General features: G+C 51.9%; 1 protein-coding gene across 1 annotated transcript in view; it reads right to left on the reverse strand.

Moving 5' to 3' along the window:
- The window catches only part of PLCL1 (phospholipase C like 1 (inactive)), a 151,054-nt gene that overhangs the window by 17,277 nt on the left and 115,077 nt on the right, over positions 1–18,700 (reverse strand). The window contains exon 2 of the mRNA XM_029069763.2: positions 1,481–3,946. Coding sequence (XP_028925596.1) covers positions 1,481–3,946 — 2,466 coding nt within the window. The remainder of the gene's footprint in view (positions 1–1,480; positions 3,947–18,700) is intronic.

Genomic DNA, 18,700 nt, shown 5'->3' on the forward strand with positions numbered 1-18,700 from the left:
ATTCCCTTCGATTGTATTTATTGAGTGCTTACCGTGCGCAGAGCACTGTACTAGTAGAAGTAATAACCATAATGGCATTTGTAAGCACTTACTATGTGCCAAGTACTGTTCTAAGCACTGGGGTAGATACAAGGTTATCACGTCATCCCAGGCGGGACTCAGAGTCTTAATCCCCATTTTGCAGATGAGGTAACTGAGGCACAGAGAAGCCAAGTGACTTGTCCAATGTCACACAGCTGACAAGTGGCGGAGCCGGGATCAGAACCCACGACCTCTGACTCTCAAGCCCTTGCTCGAAGCGCTTGGGAAAGAACCATGCGGCAAGAAAGAGTGGCATTCCCTGCCCACGATGAGCTTTCAGTCTAGAGGAGGGGGAGATCCCATCATCATTATTAGTAGTATTATTATCATTATTATTATTAACAGCGCCAGGCACCTTGTAAGCATCTTTGAATAATAAAGGGTTTATAATCTAGAGAGGAAAATGACACTCAAAAACCATGAAATTGCTATGGTTTTTGTCCGTCTCCCCCGATTAGACCGTAAGCCCGTCCAAGGGCAGGGACTGTCTCTATCTGTTGCCGAATTGTCCATTCCAAGTGCTTAGTACAGTGCTCTGCACATGGTAAGCGCTTAATAAATACTATTGAATGAATGAATGAATTAAAAAAAGAAGAAACCTCTGAGGAGGCTCCTCACACACACCTCACGGGCGTTGTTATCCTGGTGAGCTGATGACACTAGCGGAGAAAGGTACCGGGCACATGTAGTATGTAGTCGGCGCTTCACAGATATCATTAAATAAAAAAGACTTCATAATCAAGAGGGGAATCCTGACACTAAAATACCATAAAGAAGAAGAAATCTCTGTGGAGACCCCCGCCTCGGCCCCGGCCGTTATCATCGCCGAGAGGAGTCGGCCGCAGACCCCGCCACGTAGAAGCCGCGTGGCTTAGTGGCTAGAGCCCGGGCCCGGGAGTCAGACGGACCCGGGTTCTAATCCCGGACTCCGCCACGTCTGCTGCGTGACGTGGGGCAAGTGACCTCGGACCTCCGGGCCTCGGTTACCTCGTGTGGAAAATGGGGGTTAAGACCGCGAGCCCCACGCGGGACAGGGACCGCGTCCAACCCGGTTAAACTGAAATAATGTGGGTATTTGTTAAGCGCTTCCTATGTGCAGAGCACTGTTCTAAGCGCTAGGGGAGATACAGGGTCATCAGGTTGTCCCACGTGAGGCTCACACAGCCCACCCCGGGGCTTAGAACAGTTCTTGGCACACAGTAAGCGCTTAACCGGTTCCATTATTATTATTATTTCATCATCACACGGTAAGCGCTTCACAAATAGCATTAAATAAAAAAGGAGTTGGTACTCCGGAGGGGAAGAGAAAGAAGGAGGGTCCGAGGAGATCCCCGGCCGCCGGCCGCGGTCGCGCGGTGAGGGGAGGGCGGTGGGGCAGCGGGGCGGGCCCCCTTCCTACCTGCAGGTTCTCTTTGACGTCCGTGGCCTCCCTGAGCGGGTGCACGGCCATCTTGAAGACGTCGTCCACGGCCCTGAGGCCGGTGTTCCTCAGCAGGGTGTACTCCCGGGCCCGCTTGCCGATGCGTCCGGACAGGCTGCGCTTCTGGGCCCTGCCCCCTGCGCCGCCCCCGCCGCCCCCCCCGCCGCCGCCCCGGCCGGCCACGGCCACGTGGACGAAGAGCGAGGCCCGGTCCAGGGGCTCGCCGGCGAAGGAGAGCAGGGGCACGTGGCGGTAGCCCTGCTGCAGGCAGTCGAAGGGGACGGAGTACTGGCCGATGAAGTCGTCCCCGATGTAGTCGTCGTCCAGGACGACGAAGCGGACCACGGCCAGCTCGGGCAGGGCCAGCCGGAACTCGAAGGTCTCGTCGAAGACGGGGTCGTCGCCGTTCTGCCGGACGGTCTTGGTCCTGCGCTCGGAGCAGTCGGCCGGGATGCCGTGGACCTCCACGCAGACGTAGGGGTCGGTGACGTCCCCCTTGGCCCCGGCCCCCTTGGGCTTGGGGAAGTTCTGCCCGCTGATGACCTTGACGTGGAGAGCCTGAGGGGAGATGCCGGGGACGGCCCCCTTGGTGTTGGCGCTGAAGTAGGAGACCTCGTCCCTCATGACGGCGGGCCGGAGCACGTACCCGCACCCGCCGTTCTGGAGGAACCAGCCCGTGTGGAGGTCCATCATGGGGCCCGGCGTCTGGAAGTCCATGGTCACCATCTGGCAGCCGCTGTTCCAGAAGTCCTGCGGGTTGGGGTTGCCGGAGTCCGTCCTCCCGGGGGCCGGGTGGACCCTGGACAGGAACCGCTTGTTGTGGTTGACCAAGTCCTCCGGGGACTCGTTGGCGAGGCGGCTGGCCTCCGGCTCGCTGAAGGAGCGGATCTCCCAGGGGCCCCGGCCCCCGGCCGCCTCCCGGAGGTCCCGGGGGCAGAGGCCCGACCGGCCGACGGCCAGCAGGTCGGACAGCTCCCGGCAGAGGCGGAGGGGCCGCCGGGCCCCCGCTCCGTCCCGGTCGTCGGGGACGTCTCCCTCCGGGGCGGTCCAGCCGGGCGGCAGCTTCCTCCCCTCGACGACCACCCGGCCCCTCAGCTCCTCGGGGGAGGGGAGGGGGGCGTCCGGGCCCGGGGGCCGCCCGCCGAAGAGCTTGGGCCCGAAGACCCCCTTCAGGTGCCGGGCCATGACCTTCTGCTGCTGGACGGAGCAGCGGTGGTCCAGGCAGAGGATCAGGGGGAAGGCGGAGGCCGCGAAGGCGAAGCGGTCGATGACCTCCAGGGCCAGGCGGAAGGACGGCGGGGCCGGGGCCGCCCCGTCCAGGACGGGCTCCCCGTCGGGCCCGTCGCGGACGTCCAGCTGGACGCTCCTGCAGCCCGTCCGGAGCGCCCGCTCGTAGCCCCGGACCTCGTCGGCCGGCCCCCCGCGCCGCTCCGCGGCCCACCGCGGGGAGCGCGAGGAGCTGATGTAGTAGTGGGAGAGCGGGCGGCTCATGTCCTGGGTGACCTTGCGCTGCTCGGGGTCAAAGAGGTCGCACTCGGGGGACAGCAGGTAGCGGGTGAAGCCGTCGATGGCCAGGAAGCCCAGTCGGCGGCCTTCCTCGGAGGGCTCGTAGCGGCGGACGATGTCCCGGCACAGGTCCTCGCTCGCCCCGGCCACCCCCTGCTCGGCCTCCAGGAAGAGCAGCAGGTCGCCGGCGTCGACGAACTCTTTGTTCTTGGAGATCTGGACGAGGAGGAAGTACACCTCGGGCCGGGTGCACAGCTCGCCGAACACCTCGCAGAACTCCTCCCGGGTGACCCGCGTGGTCAGCTTCTCTTTGCTCCTCTGGATCTCCTTGAAGCGCAGGCGGATCCTGGCCTCCTTCAGGGCCGGGGCCAGCCGGCGGATCAGCCGCACGGCCGCCTCCTCCGGCAGGATGCCGTTGCCCTCCTCGTCGGCCTCCTCGAAGACCGACCTGAGCCAGGCCAGCCTCGGGGGCTCCCGGCCGGCCCCCGGCGGGTCCGGGCCCTGCCGGAGGCGGGACACGAGGTACCTCAGGCCCGACACCCAGATGTTGGCCACGTCGGCCGAGCGGGCCACCAGGTCCAGCGACTCGTAGTCGTCCCCGTGCAGGATGGACAGGGCGCAGTCCTCGCACAGCTGGTCCGCCAGGCCGTTGTGGCGGAAGGTCTCCGTGTTCTTGCCCGGCCGGATCTCCCGGATGGCCGAGATGTCCAGCCGGGCCTTGTCCGGGTCCTTCTTGGACGGCTCCCAGCGCAGGGCCTGGAGGTCGCCGTCCAGGGTGAAGAAGCGGTTGTAGAGGCGGGAGTTGGGGCGGACCTTCTTCAGCTCGCAGCCGGCCTGCATGAAGCTGATGCAGTCGCCGGCGCTGCTGATCTTCTTCTCCGACGGCATGCTGCTGAAAGACACCGTCTTCTTCTGCCCTCCTTTCTGGTTCGCGGGGTCCTGGGCGGGGGGAGAGACGGGGAAAAGGGTCCGTGAGGCTCCTTCGACCTGAGTGGACGGGACCCTCGGCTTCCAAGCGGGGAGAGGCCCCCGCGGGGATCGCCCGAGCGCTTCCCGAGGGCGGGGCGCTGGACCACCGACTCTCTTCCGGCGTATTGCTTTAGGAGTACAAGCTACAGGTGCAATAAGGCGGGGTGTACTATAATGTAGGCGTACCATAATGTCGTGCTCTCCCAAACGCTCGGTACGGTGCTCGACCCGCGGGAGGCGCTCAGTAAATGCCGCCGAGGGATCGTACAGAGCGCCCGGGAGAGTACGACACGCCGGAGTTGGCGGGCGCGGTCCCCGCCCGACTCCTCCACCTGTCTGCCGGGTGACCTTGGGCGAGTCACTTCACGTCTCTGGGCCCCGGTGACCTCATCTGGGAAATGGGGATGACGACTGCGAGCCCCACCTGGGACAACCCGACTATCCTGTATTTACCCAAGCGTTTAGAACGGCGCTGGGCACATAGTAAGCGCTTAACAGATACCACCATTATTATCATTACTGTCACTATTATAGTTACCTCACCTGGAAAATGGGGATTAAAAGTGTGAGCCCCACGGGGGACGACCTGATTACCCCGTATCTACCCCAGCGCTTAGAACGGTGCTCGGCACACAGTAAGCGCTTAACAAACACCACAATTATTATTATAACAATCCCCCTTCCGATCACCTCCTCGCTGCCTTTAGATACCTTTAGCTCTCCACCAATCGTGTCCGTCTCCCCCTCTAGACTAGATTGTAAGCTCCTTGTGGGCAATCAGTCAGTCGTATTTACTGAGTGCTTACTGTGTGCAGAGCACTGTCCTAAGCGCTTGGGAGAGGACAATAGAACGACCAACGGGCACATTCCCTGCCCACAGCGAACTTACAGTCTAGAGGAGAGAACACGACTAACAACTCTGTTGTACTGTCCTCTCCCAAGCACTTAGAACAGTCTGCTCCCCCTCAACTCCCCCTTCACCTCTCCTCAGCTAAGCCCTCTCTTCCCCCCTTTCCCTCCGCTCCTCCCCCTCTCCCTTCCCATCCCCTCAGCACCGTACTCGTCCGCTCGACTGTATATATTTTCATTACCCTATTTATTTTGTGAGTGAGATGTACATCACCTTGATTCTATTTCTTTGCTATTGTTTAATGAGATGTTCATCCCCTCGATTCTATTTATTGCCATTGTTCTCGTCTGTCCCTCTCCCCCGATTAGACTGTGAGCCCGTCAGAGGGCAGGGACTGTCTCTGTCTGTTACCGATTTGTACATTCCAAGCGCTTAGTACAGTGTTCTGTACATAGAAAGCGCTCAATAAATACTACTGAATGAATGAAAAGAAGCGCTGGATAAATACGATTGAATGAAAGAATGAATGAATGAACTATATGAGACCCAATCAGACCATGGATAGATGGATTGATTGACTGATTGTACCAAGTGTGAGGGAGAGTAATAATAATAATTATGGCATTTGTTAAGCGCTCACTATGTGCAGAGCACTGTTCTAAGAGCTGGGGTAGATACGGGATTGTCCCACGTGGGGCTCACATTTTTTTAATCCCCATTTTTACAGATGAGGTAACTGAGGCATAGAGAAGCTAAGTGACTTGCCCAAGGTCACACAGCAGACAGGTGCCGGAGCCGGGATTAGAACCCACGACCTCTGACTTCCAAGCCCGTGCTCTTTCCACTGAGCCACGCTGCTTCTCTACAAAACTACCGAGTTGGTAGATGCAGTCCTTGTCCTTAAGGAGCTTAAAATTCTCCTTCCCGTCTCATTCATTCCATCGTATTTATTGAGCGCTTACTGTGTGCAGAACACCGTACTAAGAGCTCGAGAGATTTCAGTACAACAATAAAGAGATACATTCCCTGCCCACGACGAACTTACAGTCTTGAGGATCTCCGCTGTCCTTCTCTGTGCCTCCATATATCTCTAACTCTTAACCGATCAAGTCTGTCTCCCCCCGCTAGACTAGATTGTGAGCTCCCTGGAGACAGGGAACGGGTCTGTTTGCTGTTATATTATACTCTCCCAAGCGCTTAATACAGTCAACGCTCATTAAATAACGTTCCTGAGCGCTGTACTAGTTGCTTGGGAGAGGACAGTTGAGTTAGTAGACCGTCCTCAAGGAACTTACTGCGTGCAGAGCACCAAGCATCTGGGAGTCAACAATACAGTAAGAGTTAGAAGACAAGTTCCTGATGAAGATGCTATTTATTGAGCACCTAACTGTGGGGAGAGCACTGTACTAGGTGCTTGAGAGAGTAGGACACAACAGAGTTGGTAGCCTTGCCGACGAAGAGCTGACTGTCTACGGGGGGAGAGAGACGTTGCAGTAAATTACGGATGGGGGAGAAGGTAGAAGACGAGGATCTGGACATAAGTGCTGGAGCGTTGGGGGCGAGTATCAAAGGGCTTAAGAGGGACGAAGTGCTGAAGAGAAGCAGGGACGATAGATAGATAGAAGCAGGAATGATAAAGTTAGGAACGAAAGATCCTAACGTTATCTATCCAAGTGGATAGAACGCGGGCCTGGGAGTCGGAAGGAGCTGCGTTCTAATTCTGGCTCTGCCGCGTGTCTGCTGTGTGACCTGGGCAAGTCATTTCACTTCTCTGGGCCTCCTCTGGAAAATGGGGATTAAGACCGTGAGCCCTTGTGACACAGGGACTGCGTCCAACTTGATTAACTTGTATCTACCCCAGTGCTTAGAACAGCGCCCGGCACATAGTAAGCGCTTAACACATACCATTATTATCATTATTATTATGATGATTATTACACAACCGAGAGAAGGGAGAGAAGACAGTGGACATGAGGACTTAGTCAAGGAGTCAGAACCCATCTTCCCCTAGCAGCAGAGTTGCCGAACTGTTGCCGAATTGTACATTTCAAGTGCTTAGTACAGTGCTCCGCCCTCAGTAAGCGCTCAATAAATACGATTGAATGAATGCATGACATAACTTTGAGTTATAGAGTTATTAGATTGATTCTAATCTTTGATTCACCAATGTGGAGAATTTTCTCTTTGGGAAAATCCAGCACCTGGCCCTTTTTGGAACAGGCAGCGAGTAGGCTTCTAGAGGCTAACAGATTTATCACTGGAAAATGAATCTTGAGTTAGAAAATACATTTTTCCCGGGTATAATATTAGATTTTCAACTCGCTCCTTTCCTTCCGGGCTAGGAAGACTTTTCCTGCTCTGCTCTCCGTCCCGAACAGTTTGAGGGATGGATTACTGTCTGCTTCGACCCAGCTTCCTCTCCATTTCTCTTTTTTCACCTCCCGCTAGACCGTCGGCTCCTCTAGGGGAGGGATTATGTCTTCACACTGTATTGTCTTCTCCCAGGCACTTAGTACACGCTACTCTGCACGCAGTAGTCTAAAAGTTCCTTGAGGGTAGGGATCCTGTCTCCTAACTCTAGCGTACTTTCACAAGCGACTAGTAAAATGGTCCCAGCACAGTGGGCTGCCGGCTCCTTGAGAGCAGAGATCTTGTCTCCTAACTCTTTTGGACTCTCCCAAGCACTTAGTAGAGTGCTCTGCATACAACAGACGCTCAGTACATAGTATCAGTTGATCTTCTTTTTTGGATCAGGTAGTCTTTTGGCCTGAAGGAAAAGGAGCTCACTGGTATTCATTAAGCGCCTATCCACCGCCCCGACAATCCACAATCTCAAGAACCACCACTAAATCCCCGAAAGGAAAATTCCCTATAAGTCACTGGGTCCCCAAGGGAAAGTCTCTGAGAATTCACTTTAAATTTAGAACCAATTTGGGAAGTCGGATCTCTTTTTTCGTGCTTCCCCCTCCCTCTCTCGCTCTCTGTCCATCCCTCTTCTCTGTTCACTTACTAATGGTGGTGTTTGTTAAGTTCTCCTTACTTCACAACGTTGTCGTGAGGGCTTTTATTGTGAGGGGGGAGGCAGACATTAACATAAATAAATAAAAGTTAGATATGGACGTCAGTGCTGTGGTGCTGGGAGGGGGAATGAATGAAGGGAGCACGTCTGGGCGACGCAGAAGGGAGAGGGAGGAGAGGAAAGGAGGGCGCAGTCATGGAAGGCTTCTTGGAAAAGATGGGCCTTCAATAAGGCTTTGAAGGTGGCGAGAGTCATCTTCTGTAGGATTTGAGAGCTCAACTCCTCCAGGAGGCCTTCCCAGACTGAGCCCCCCTTTCCCTCTGCTCCTCCTCCCCTCCCCATTCCCCCCTCTCACGCCCTCTGCTCTTCCCCTCCCCTCAGCACTGTGCATATTTCAATATATTATTTATTACCCTATTTATTTTCTTAATGAGGTGTATATCTCTATGATTCTATTTATCTTGATGATGTCTGCGCCACACTGCTTGTTTTGTTTTGTTCTGTTTCGTTTTGCTGTCTGTCTCCCCCGTTTAGACCCTGAGCCCGTTACTGAGCAGGGATCGTCTCTATCTGCTGCCTAACTGTACACTCCAAGCACTTAGTACAGTGCTCCGCACATAGTACGCGCTCAATCAATACTATTGAATGAATTTGAGAAGGGAGGGCGTTCCAGGCCAGAGGCGGGACGTGGGTCAGAATTCAGCAGCGAGATCGACAAGACGGTGGCCCAGTGAGAAGGTTGGCATTTAGAGGAGTGAAGTGGGAGGGCTGGGTTGGAGTAGAAGAGAAGCGAGGTGAGGTAGGAGGGGGCAAGGAGGTGAAGCACTTGAAAGCCAATGGTGAGGAGCTTTTGTTTGATGCGGAGGCGGATGGGCAACCACTGGAGGTTTTGAGGAGTTGGGTGATGTAATAATAATAATGTTGGTATTTGTTAAGCGCTTACTATGTGCAGAGCACTGTTCTAAGCGCTGGGGGAGATACGGGGTCATCAGGTTGTCCCACGTGCGGCTCACAGTCTTCATCCCCATTTTACAGATGAGGTCACTGAGGCACAGAGAAGTTAAGTGGCTTGCCCAAGGTCACACAGCCGACGAGTGGCAGAGCGGGGATTAGAACCCACGACTTCTGACTCCCAAGCCCGGGCTCTTTCCACTGAGCCACGCTGCTTCTCAACCAGGACGCTGCTGTGTCCCGAACCATTCTGTTGAAAAATGATCCAGGCAGCAGAGTGAACGATGGACGGAAGTAGGGAGAGACAGGAGGCAGGGAGGTCACCAAGAAGGCTGATATAATAATCAAGGCGGGAGAAGACGAGTGACAGATGGAGAGGGAAGGGTGGATTTTTGCGATGTTGCGAAGGTGGGACCGACAGGATTTAGTGATGGATTGAATATGTGCGTTGAAAAAAGCAGTGTGCCTAGTGGCAAGAGCCCGGGCTAGGGAGTCAAAGGTCGTGGGTTCTAATCCCGGCTCCACTTGTCTGCTGGGTGACCTCGGACAAGTCACTTGGCTTCTCTGGGTCTCAGTTACCTCATCTGGAAAATGGGGACAAAGACTGAGCCCCACATGGGACAACTTGATTACCTCATCTCTACCCCAGCGCATAGAACAGTGCTTGGCACATCGTAAGCGCTTAACAAATACCATTATTATTATTACACTCCAGTAAGATGAGGATTAAGACTGTGAGCCCCACGTGGGACTGTGTCCAATCTGATTAGCTAGTATCTACCCCGGGGCTTAGAACAGCGCTTGGCACATAATAGGCTCTTAACAAATACCATTATTATTACTATGAGAGAGAGAAAGTCGAGGATGCCACCAAGGTTAGGGGCTTGTGGGACAGGAAGGATGGTGGTGCCGCCTACGATGTTGGGAAAGTCATGGGGAGGACAGGGAGTCGGCTGAGTGACCTTGAGCAAGTCACTTCACTTCCCTGGGCCTGTGACCTCGTCTGAAAAATGAGGATCGAGACAGTAATTCCCACATAGGACAGGAGCTGGGTCCAATCCGATTAGCTTGTCTCTACCCCAGCGCTTAGTACAGTGTTGTCCGGCACAAAATAAATGCTTACCAAATACCATTTAAAAATAAAAGATGATCATCTCACCAGAAGAGAGCAGGCTGGTCAAATAAATCCCTTGTCAGAAACCATGCCAACCAAGCTCACTGGCTACTATTCTTTCCTCAGGAGAAACTCAACCAGGTCAGTCTTCTCCCCTGAGCTGGCACCGGACATATTCACGATGAACCTCGTGGCTTTGACAAACCTAAGCCCTCCTTTCCCCTTTTCCCACTCCCTTCTGCCTCGCCCTGACTTGCTCTCTTTATTCACCACCTCCCCCAGCCCAGCCCGACACCACTTCTGTCCATATCCGTAATTAATTTACTCATATTAACGTCTGTCTCCCCCTCTAGACGGTAAGCTTGTTGCGGGCAGGGATGTGTCCGTTACACTGATGTGCCGTCCTCTCCCGAGTGCTTAGTATAGTGCTCTGCACACGGTAAGCGCTCAATAAATATGATTCATTGATTGCCAGGCGTATCAGTGACCGGGGCCCCTCCTTCCCAGGTAAACGACTCAGCTCTTCTTCCTCCCAACACACGAAACATTAAAAGCCCTTACTGGATGCATTCATTCCTTCAATTTATTGAGCGCTTACTGTGTGCTGAGCACTGTACTAAGCGCTTGGGAGGGGTCAAGAGAACAATAAACGGACACTTCCCCTGCCCACAAGCTTACAGTGTACCACTGCCTTTCTTTTCTTTTAAAATCATCCGACACGAGCCTCTTTTTTATGGTATTGGTTAAGCGCTTACTGTGAGTCAAACACTCTTCTAAACACTGGGAGAGGTAATTAGGTCAGACATAGTCCCTGTCCCGAATGGGGCTCACAGTCTAAGTAGGAGGGAGAACAGGTACTGAATCCTCATCTTACAGTTGAGGAACTGAGGCCCAGAGAAGTTCATTCGTTCATTCATTTAATCATATTTATTGAGCACTTACTGTGTGCAGAGCACTGTACTAAGCGCTTGGAAGAGGACAATAGAACAATAAACAGACATATTCCCTGCCCACAACGAGCTGACAGGCTAGAACCGGGAGACAGACGTCAAAAAAAATAAATAAATGACAGACTTGGACATAAGCGGTGTGGGGCTGGGGGGGGGGGGGAATGAATAAAGGGAGCGAGTCAGGGTGACGCAGAAGGGAGTGGGAGAAGAGGAAAGGAGGGCGCAGTCAGGGAAGGCCTCTGGGAGGAGATGGGCCTTGGATAAGGTTTCGACGGTGGGGAGAGTCATCGTCTGTGGGATTTGAAGAGGGAGGGAGTTCCAGACCAGAGGTGGGATGTGGGCCAGGGGTCGGCGGCGGGACATTCATTCAATAGTATTTACTGAGCGCTTACTATGTGCGGAGCACTGTACTAAGCGCTTGGAATGGACAAATCGGCAACAGATAGACAGTAGAGATGGAGGCACAGGGAGAAGGCTGGCATTAGAGGAGCAAAGCGTGAAGGCTGGATTGGAATAGGAGAGTATCGAGGTGAAGAGACTTTCCCACGTTCACGCAGCTAGCAGTTGGTGAGCCAGATTAGAACCCAGGGATTAGAGGAGGGATTAGAACTCTGACCCCCAGGCCCGGGCTCTGGGAGCAGCGAGGCTCAGTGGCAAGAGCCCGGGCTTGGGAGTCACAGGTCGTGGGTTCCAATCCCGCTCCGCCACTTGTCAGCTGTGTGATTTGGGGCAAGTCACTTCTCTGCGTCTCTGTTACCTCATCTGTAAAATGGGCATTAAGAAGACTGTGAGCCCCACGTAGGACAACCTGATTACCTTGTATCTACCCCAGCCCTTAGAACAGTGCTTGGCACATAGTAACTGCTTAACAAATACCATCGCCATCATCATCATCATCACAAGACCTTGCTGCTTCTCCAGGCCACCCCGCTTTTGGCCGCTTGCTCTTTGAAAGCCTGTCCATGTCAAAAAGATCAGAACGCCTCGACTTTCTGCAACACGGAGATAAGCCAGCCTCCTCTGGACCGGACACAACCGCGCCCCAGCAACGATAGGAAATAATTGGGGGTTTTTTTTTGCGGGCCGCTGAAGACCGAGGGAGACATCTGGTCACAGCCCCCGTCCTTGAATCCATTCCTTGTCCTCTGTCTATTCATTCATTCACTCATTCATTCAATCGTATTTATCGAGCGCTTACAGTGTGCAGAGCACAATACTAAGCGCTTGGAAAGTACAAGTCAGCAACAGAGAGAGACGATCTCTACCCAACAACGGGCTCACAGTCTAGAAGAGGGGAGACAGACAACAAAACAAGGCAAAACCAAGTAGCCGGGCATCAGTAGCATCAATGTAAATAAATAGAATTATAGATCTATACACCTCATTCATAAAATAAATAGAATAATAAATATGTCCATATATACACAAGTGCTGTGGGGCAGGGAAGGGGGTAGAGCAGGGGGAGGGAGTCGGGGCGATGGGGAGGGGAGGGGGAGCAGAGGAAAAGGGGGGCTCAATCTGGGAAGGCCTCCTGGAAGAGGTCTACCGGCCCGAGTGCGAAGCCGAGTAGAGTTTTCAGTTACGGAAAGTTGAAAGTGAATGCGAAAGTAGGGAATTAAAACTCTTCTTTTCTTTTATTAATAATAATGGATTTGCTAAGCGCTTACTATGTGCCAAGCACCGTTTTAAGCCCTGAGGTAGACACAAGGTAATCAGGTTGGTCCACGTGGGGCTCACAATCTTTGCCCCAATTTTACGGAGGAGGAAACTGAAGCACAGAGGAAGTGAAGTGACTTGCCCAAGGTCACACAGCGGACATGGCAGAGCCGGGATTAGAACCCATATCCTCTGACTCCCAGGCCCAGGCTCTTTCCACTAGGCCACGCTGCTTCTTCTCAGAATGAATCAATGAACGGCATAGATGGATTCATGTGTTTTTTTAATTCATGCTATTAATTAAGCATTTACCATGTGCCAGGCTCTGTTCTAAGCACTGGGGGAGATGCCAGGAATGGGACTGTGTCCAACCCGATTAGCTTGTATTCACCACAGCACTTGGCACAGTGTCTGGCATATAGAAAGCACTTAAATACCACAATTTTATTATTCACTATCATTATTATTTTTATTATTATCATTATTAATAATTCTGCCCTCTAGAAACGCCCCTGGGCCTGTGACAACTTGTGGTCTAATGGTTAGAGCCCGTCTGGGAGTAAGAAGGACCTGAGTTCTAATCCTGGCTCTGCCGCTTCTCTGCTGTGTAACCTTGGGCGAGTCACTTCACTTCTCTGTGTCTCAGTGACCGCATCTGCAAAATGGAGGTTAAGATTGTGAGTCCCATGTGAGACAAGAATTGCGTCCAACCTGATTACGTGGCATCTACCCCAGCGCTTAGAACAGAATCTGGCACATAGTAAGTGCTCAACAAATCTGCATATATCTGTGATTTATTTATTTATCCATTTATTTCTATTAATGTCCATCTCCCCCTCTAGACTGTGGCTCGTTGCAAGCAGGAATGCATCTGTTTCTGTTATATTGTCCTCTCCCAAGCACTTAGTACAGTGCTTCGCACACAGTAAGCACTCAATAAATACAACTGAAGGAACCATCGAATGAATGAACAAATCCCATTATTTTAAAAAGCCCATCAATCCATCAAAGGCATTTATTGAGCGCTTACGCTGTGCAGAGCACTGGAATGAGTGTTTGGGAAAGGACAATCCAAAAGAGTTGAGAAACACGATCCCTGGCCTGCCCAGAGCTTAGTACAGTGCCTGGCACATAGTAAGCGCTGAATAAATACCATCATCATTAGGTACTTTACAATCTAGTAGGGGAGGAAGGCGTTAAAAGAAATTACTGATAGGGGAAGTCTCGTCTTACGCCGTCGAGTCATTTCCGACCCATAGAGATACCACGGACGCATCTCTCCCAAAAGGCCCCGCTCTCCATCTGCCATCGTTCCCGCAGTGGATCCACAGAGTTTTCTTGGGAAAAATCCAGAAGTGGTGGACCATCGCCTCCTTCCACGCAGTAAACCCGAGTCTCCGCCCTCGACTCTCTCCCCTGCCGCTGCTGCCCGGCACGGGGGAGTTTGGGCTCGTAGCCGATGGCCTGCCGCTCGCTAGCCACTGGCCAAGCTAGGGATGGAACGGCCAGGCCTCCGCTTCCCTCTCCCTCCCGTAGCCGACATTGGTAGGGGACTGGAAACCCTCCAGGTGCCACCCTGAGAGGACGATAGGGGAAGTAGCCAAATATAAAGATATGGACATAACTGTCTGTAGGGCTAGAAAGAGGATCAAAGGGTATAGGAAAAACAGACCCAAGTGAACCAGTGATTCAGTTCCTTAACTACTCTGTGACCCAGTGAGCTCATCTGTAAAATAATGACAATAATGATGGCATTTGTTGAGCACTTACTATGTGCCAGGCACTGTTCTAAGCCCTAGGGTAGATACAAGGTTGTCCCACGTGGGGCTCACAGTCTTAATCCCCGTTCTACAGATGAGGGAACTGTGGCACAGCGAAGTTAGGTGGCTTGCCCAAGGTCACACAGCAGATAAGTGGTGGAGCCGGGATTAGAACCCACGACCTCGTACTCCCAGGCCCGGGCTCTTTCCACTAAGCCACACTGATTCTCTGGAGATGAAGACCGGGAACCCCACGGGGGACTGGGACTGTGTCCAACCTGATTATCTTATGTCTAAGATAATGGGGTTGGACACAGTCCCTGTCCCACGCGGGGCTCACAGTCTCAATCCTCATTTTCCACATGAGGGAACTGAGGCAAGTGAAGTGACTTGCCCGAGGTCACACAGCGGACAAGTGGCGGAGCCGGGATTAGAACCCATGATTTATGGGTTCTAAGAACCCATATCTAATGGGAAGCAGCGTGGCTCAGTGGAAAGAGCATGGGCTTTGTCAAGGCTCATGAGTTCGAATCCCAGCTCTGCCACTTGTCGGCTTTGTGACTGTGGGCAAGTCACTTCACTTCTCTGTGCCTCAGTTCCCTCATCTGTAAAATGGGGATTAAGACTGTGAGCCCCACGTGGGACAACCTGATTCCCCTGTGTCTACCCCAGCGCTTAGAATAGTGCTCTGCACATAGTAAGTGCTTAACAAATACCAACATTATTATTATTATTATGTCTACCCCAGTGCTTAGTACGGTGCCTCGCACATTGGAAACCATTAACAAGTATCATTTTAATTAAAAAAAGGGGGGAGAGTGAATGGGATGGGAAAATCTCAAATTTCTCCTGTGTAATTCATTCATTCATTCATTCAATAGTATTTATTGAGCGCTTACTATGTGCAGAGCACTGTACTAAGCGCTTGGGATGAACAAGTCGGCAACAGATAGAGACAGTCCCTGCCGTTTGACGGGCTTACAGTCTAATCGGGGGAGACGGACAGACGAGAACAATGGCACTAAACAGCATCAAGGGGAAGAACATCTCGTAAAAACAATGGCAACTAAATAGAATCGAGGCGATGTACAATTCATTAACAAAATAAATAGGGTAACGATCTACCCTGGCGCTTAATACGGTACTTGGTTTATGGTAAGCACTGAGCAAATAGTATCAGAATTATTTTTATTATTTAATTATTATTATTAAGCTCATAGAAAAGTCCAGCTACTCAATGCAAGCCTATTTTGGGAGGCGAAGGAGATCCTGAGTTATCTTAAGTGGATCCTCTGCCAAAGGCTCCCCGAGAGATAGCGTGAGAACGCCCAACGCCAGGGACGAAACCTTTCATCCCCGATTTACTTTCCTTCTGAAACATATATTTAGAAATTGGTAATCACGGTCTTATGTAAATGCTCGGCCCGCTTGGCCCGATTGTTTAAGAGCAAAAAGCTCTAAATCGTTTGCAAAAACAAACGGATCTTGGAAAATCTCGGAAAAAAAGGCAATCCAACCTCAGTAGTCAAGGATCATTCAGAGACGGGACTCCGTCTTAATGAAAAAGCCGCTCTGCGTGAATGCGGATTTATGTTCTGGGGACTAGATTGTTCGTTCAATAGTATTTATTGAGCGCTTACTGTGTGCAGAACACTGTACTAAGCGCTTGGAATGTACAAATTGGTAACAGATAGAGACGGTCCCTGCCCTTCGACGGGCGCACAGTCAGATTGCCACTGAACTGAGGGCTTGCGGGTCAATTGGAAGCAGCGTGGCATAGTGGACATAGCCCGGCCTGGGAGTCAGAAGGTCATGGGTTCTAATCCCGGCTCTGTCACTTGTCCGCTGTGTGACCTGGGGCAAGTCACTTCACTTCTCTGGGCCTCAGTTCCCTCATGTGGAAAATGAGGATTGAGACTGTGAGCCCCACGTGGGACAGGGACTGTGTCCAACCCCATTTGCTTGGATCCACCCCAGCGCTTAGTACAGAGCCTTGCACATAATGAGCAGCGTGGCTTAGTGGAAAGAGCACGGGGTTGGGGGTCAAAGGTCATGGGTTCTAATCCTGGCTCTGCCACTTATCTGCTGTGTGACTTTGGACAAGTCATTTGTCGATTAGACTGTGCGCCCGTCAAAGGGCAGGGACTGTCTCTATCTGTTACCGATTTGTACATTCCAAGCGCTTAGTACAGTGCTCTGCACATAGTAAGCGCTCAATAAATACTATTGAATGAATACTATTGAATGAATTTAACTTTTCTGTGCCTCAGTTACTTCTTCTGTGAAATGGGGATGAAGACTGTGAGCCCCACATGGGACAACCCGATGACCTTGTATCTACCCCAGCGCTTAGAACAGTGCTTGGCACAAGGTGAGCGTTTAACAAACACCATCATTAATATTATTATTAAATGCTTAACAAATACCATTATTATTATTATTATTATTATTATTATTATTATTATTAATTGGAGGGTGGATGATTCCTAAGGCCCGGGAGCCAGCAGAGAGGGAGAAGCTGAGGAGGGAAGAGAGAGACAGAGCAGAGAAAGGGGGAAAGGAAAAGGGCGAGGAAAGGGGGGGCAGAGAGAGAGGGGAATGAATTCATTCACTCAATCGTATTTATTGAGCGCTTACAGTGTGCAAAGCACTGTACTAAGCGTTTGGGAGCGTACGAGAGAACAACAAACAGACACATTTCTGCCCACAGTGAGCTCACAGTCCGGAGGGAGGAGGGCGAGAGAATCTCCAGCTCCACCCACCGTCTTCTCCAAAAGAAAGGATGGAGGGAGGAAAGCGGGAGGAGGAAAGAGAAGACAGGAAGAGGGAGGGAGGGAGAGGAGCAGAAGGGAGAGGGGAAAGAAGGAATCGAGAGGGGAAAGAAGGAAGAAAGAGAAGGACAGAGATCCTATCCATCTCCTCCCTCCTCCCTAGCCAAAGGCGAGGACGTAACCAATGCCACCCGCTAAGCCTTTAGGGGGTGAAAGACTGAATCTCGGAAATCTTGAGGGGCGCGCTCAAAGCGAGACACCTGGTCAATAATAATAACGATGATGATATTTCTTAAGCACTTACTATGTGCCAAGCACTGTTCCAAGCGCTGCGGTTGATACAAGGTAATCAGGTTGTCCCACGTGGGGCTCACAGGCTTCATCCCCATTTTCCAGATGAGGTCACTGAGGCACAGAGAATAATGATGGTATTTGTTAAGCGCTTACTATGTGCCAAGCCCTGTTCTAAGCTCTGGGGGAGATACAAGGTAATCGGGTTGTCCCACGTGGGGCTCACCGTCTTAATCCCCATTTCACAGAGGAGGTCACTGAGGCCCAGAGAAGTGAAGTGACTTGCCTAAAGTCACACAGCTGACGAGTGGCGGAGCCGGGATTAGAACCCACGACCTCTGACTCCCAGTCCCGGGCTCTTTCCACTGAGCCAGCTGACAAGTACCTCTGCTCCTCCTCCCTCCCTCTTCTCTACCCCTCTCCCCGCCCCACAGCACTTGTGAATATAGGTACATATTTACTATTTTATTCATTTTATTAGTGATGTGGATACATCTACAATTCTATTTATTTATTTTGATGCTATTGATGCCTGTCTACTTGTTTGGATGCCTGTCTCCCCCCTCCTAGACTGAGCCCGTTGTTGGGCAGGGACTGACTCTATCTGTTACCCAGTTGTACTTTCCAAGCGCTTAGTACAATAAATAACGATCGAATCAATGAATGAAAGTGACGGAGCCGTGATTAGAACCCACAACCTCTGACTCCCAAGCCCGGGCTCTTTCCACTGAGCCACGCCGCTTCTCGTCAACCTCCCGCCGCCGAAGGCATTCTTCGAGTCTTCCCGTTCCATACTCAGAGGTGGGTCCCAGGGATGGGGTCTGAATATCAGTTTCGGAATGGAATGTTTCTCTCTGCCCACTCCCAGGAGATAAGATCGTCTCCCGGGAGATAAAATGACCGATCCCCCAAATAAAATAAATTAAATAAATTGTGGTATTTGTTAAGCGCTTACTATGTGCAAAGCACTGTTCTAAGCGCTGGGGGATACGAGGTGATCAGGTTGTCCCACGTGGGGCTCACAGTTGTTTTTTTTACCCCCATTTGACAGAGGAGGTAACTGAGGCACAGAGAAGGTAAGTGACTTGCCCAAGGTCACACAGCTGACCAGCGGCACATCCGGGATTAGAACCCGTGACCTCGCCCAAGCCAAGCCCCGAAGACGCACCAGTCAGCACCTGGTATTTCTTGGAGCGCTGACTTTGTGCAGAGCGCTGTCATAATAATAATAACAATAATCCTAAATAATTATGGTGTTTGTTAAGCGCTTACTGTGTGCCAAGCACTGTTCTAAGCGCTGCTAGGTTTCTGGGAGAGTGATAACAAGAAGAATAATTGCGGTATTTGTTAGACGCTTACTAT

This window comes from Ornithorhynchus anatinus, chromosome 7 (assembly GCF_004115215.2).
Source record: "Ornithorhynchus anatinus isolate Pmale09 chromosome 7, mOrnAna1.pri.v4, whole genome shotgun sequence".
Classification (NCBI taxonomy): domain Eukaryota; kingdom Metazoa; phylum Chordata; class Mammalia; order Monotremata; family Ornithorhynchidae; genus Ornithorhynchus; species Ornithorhynchus anatinus.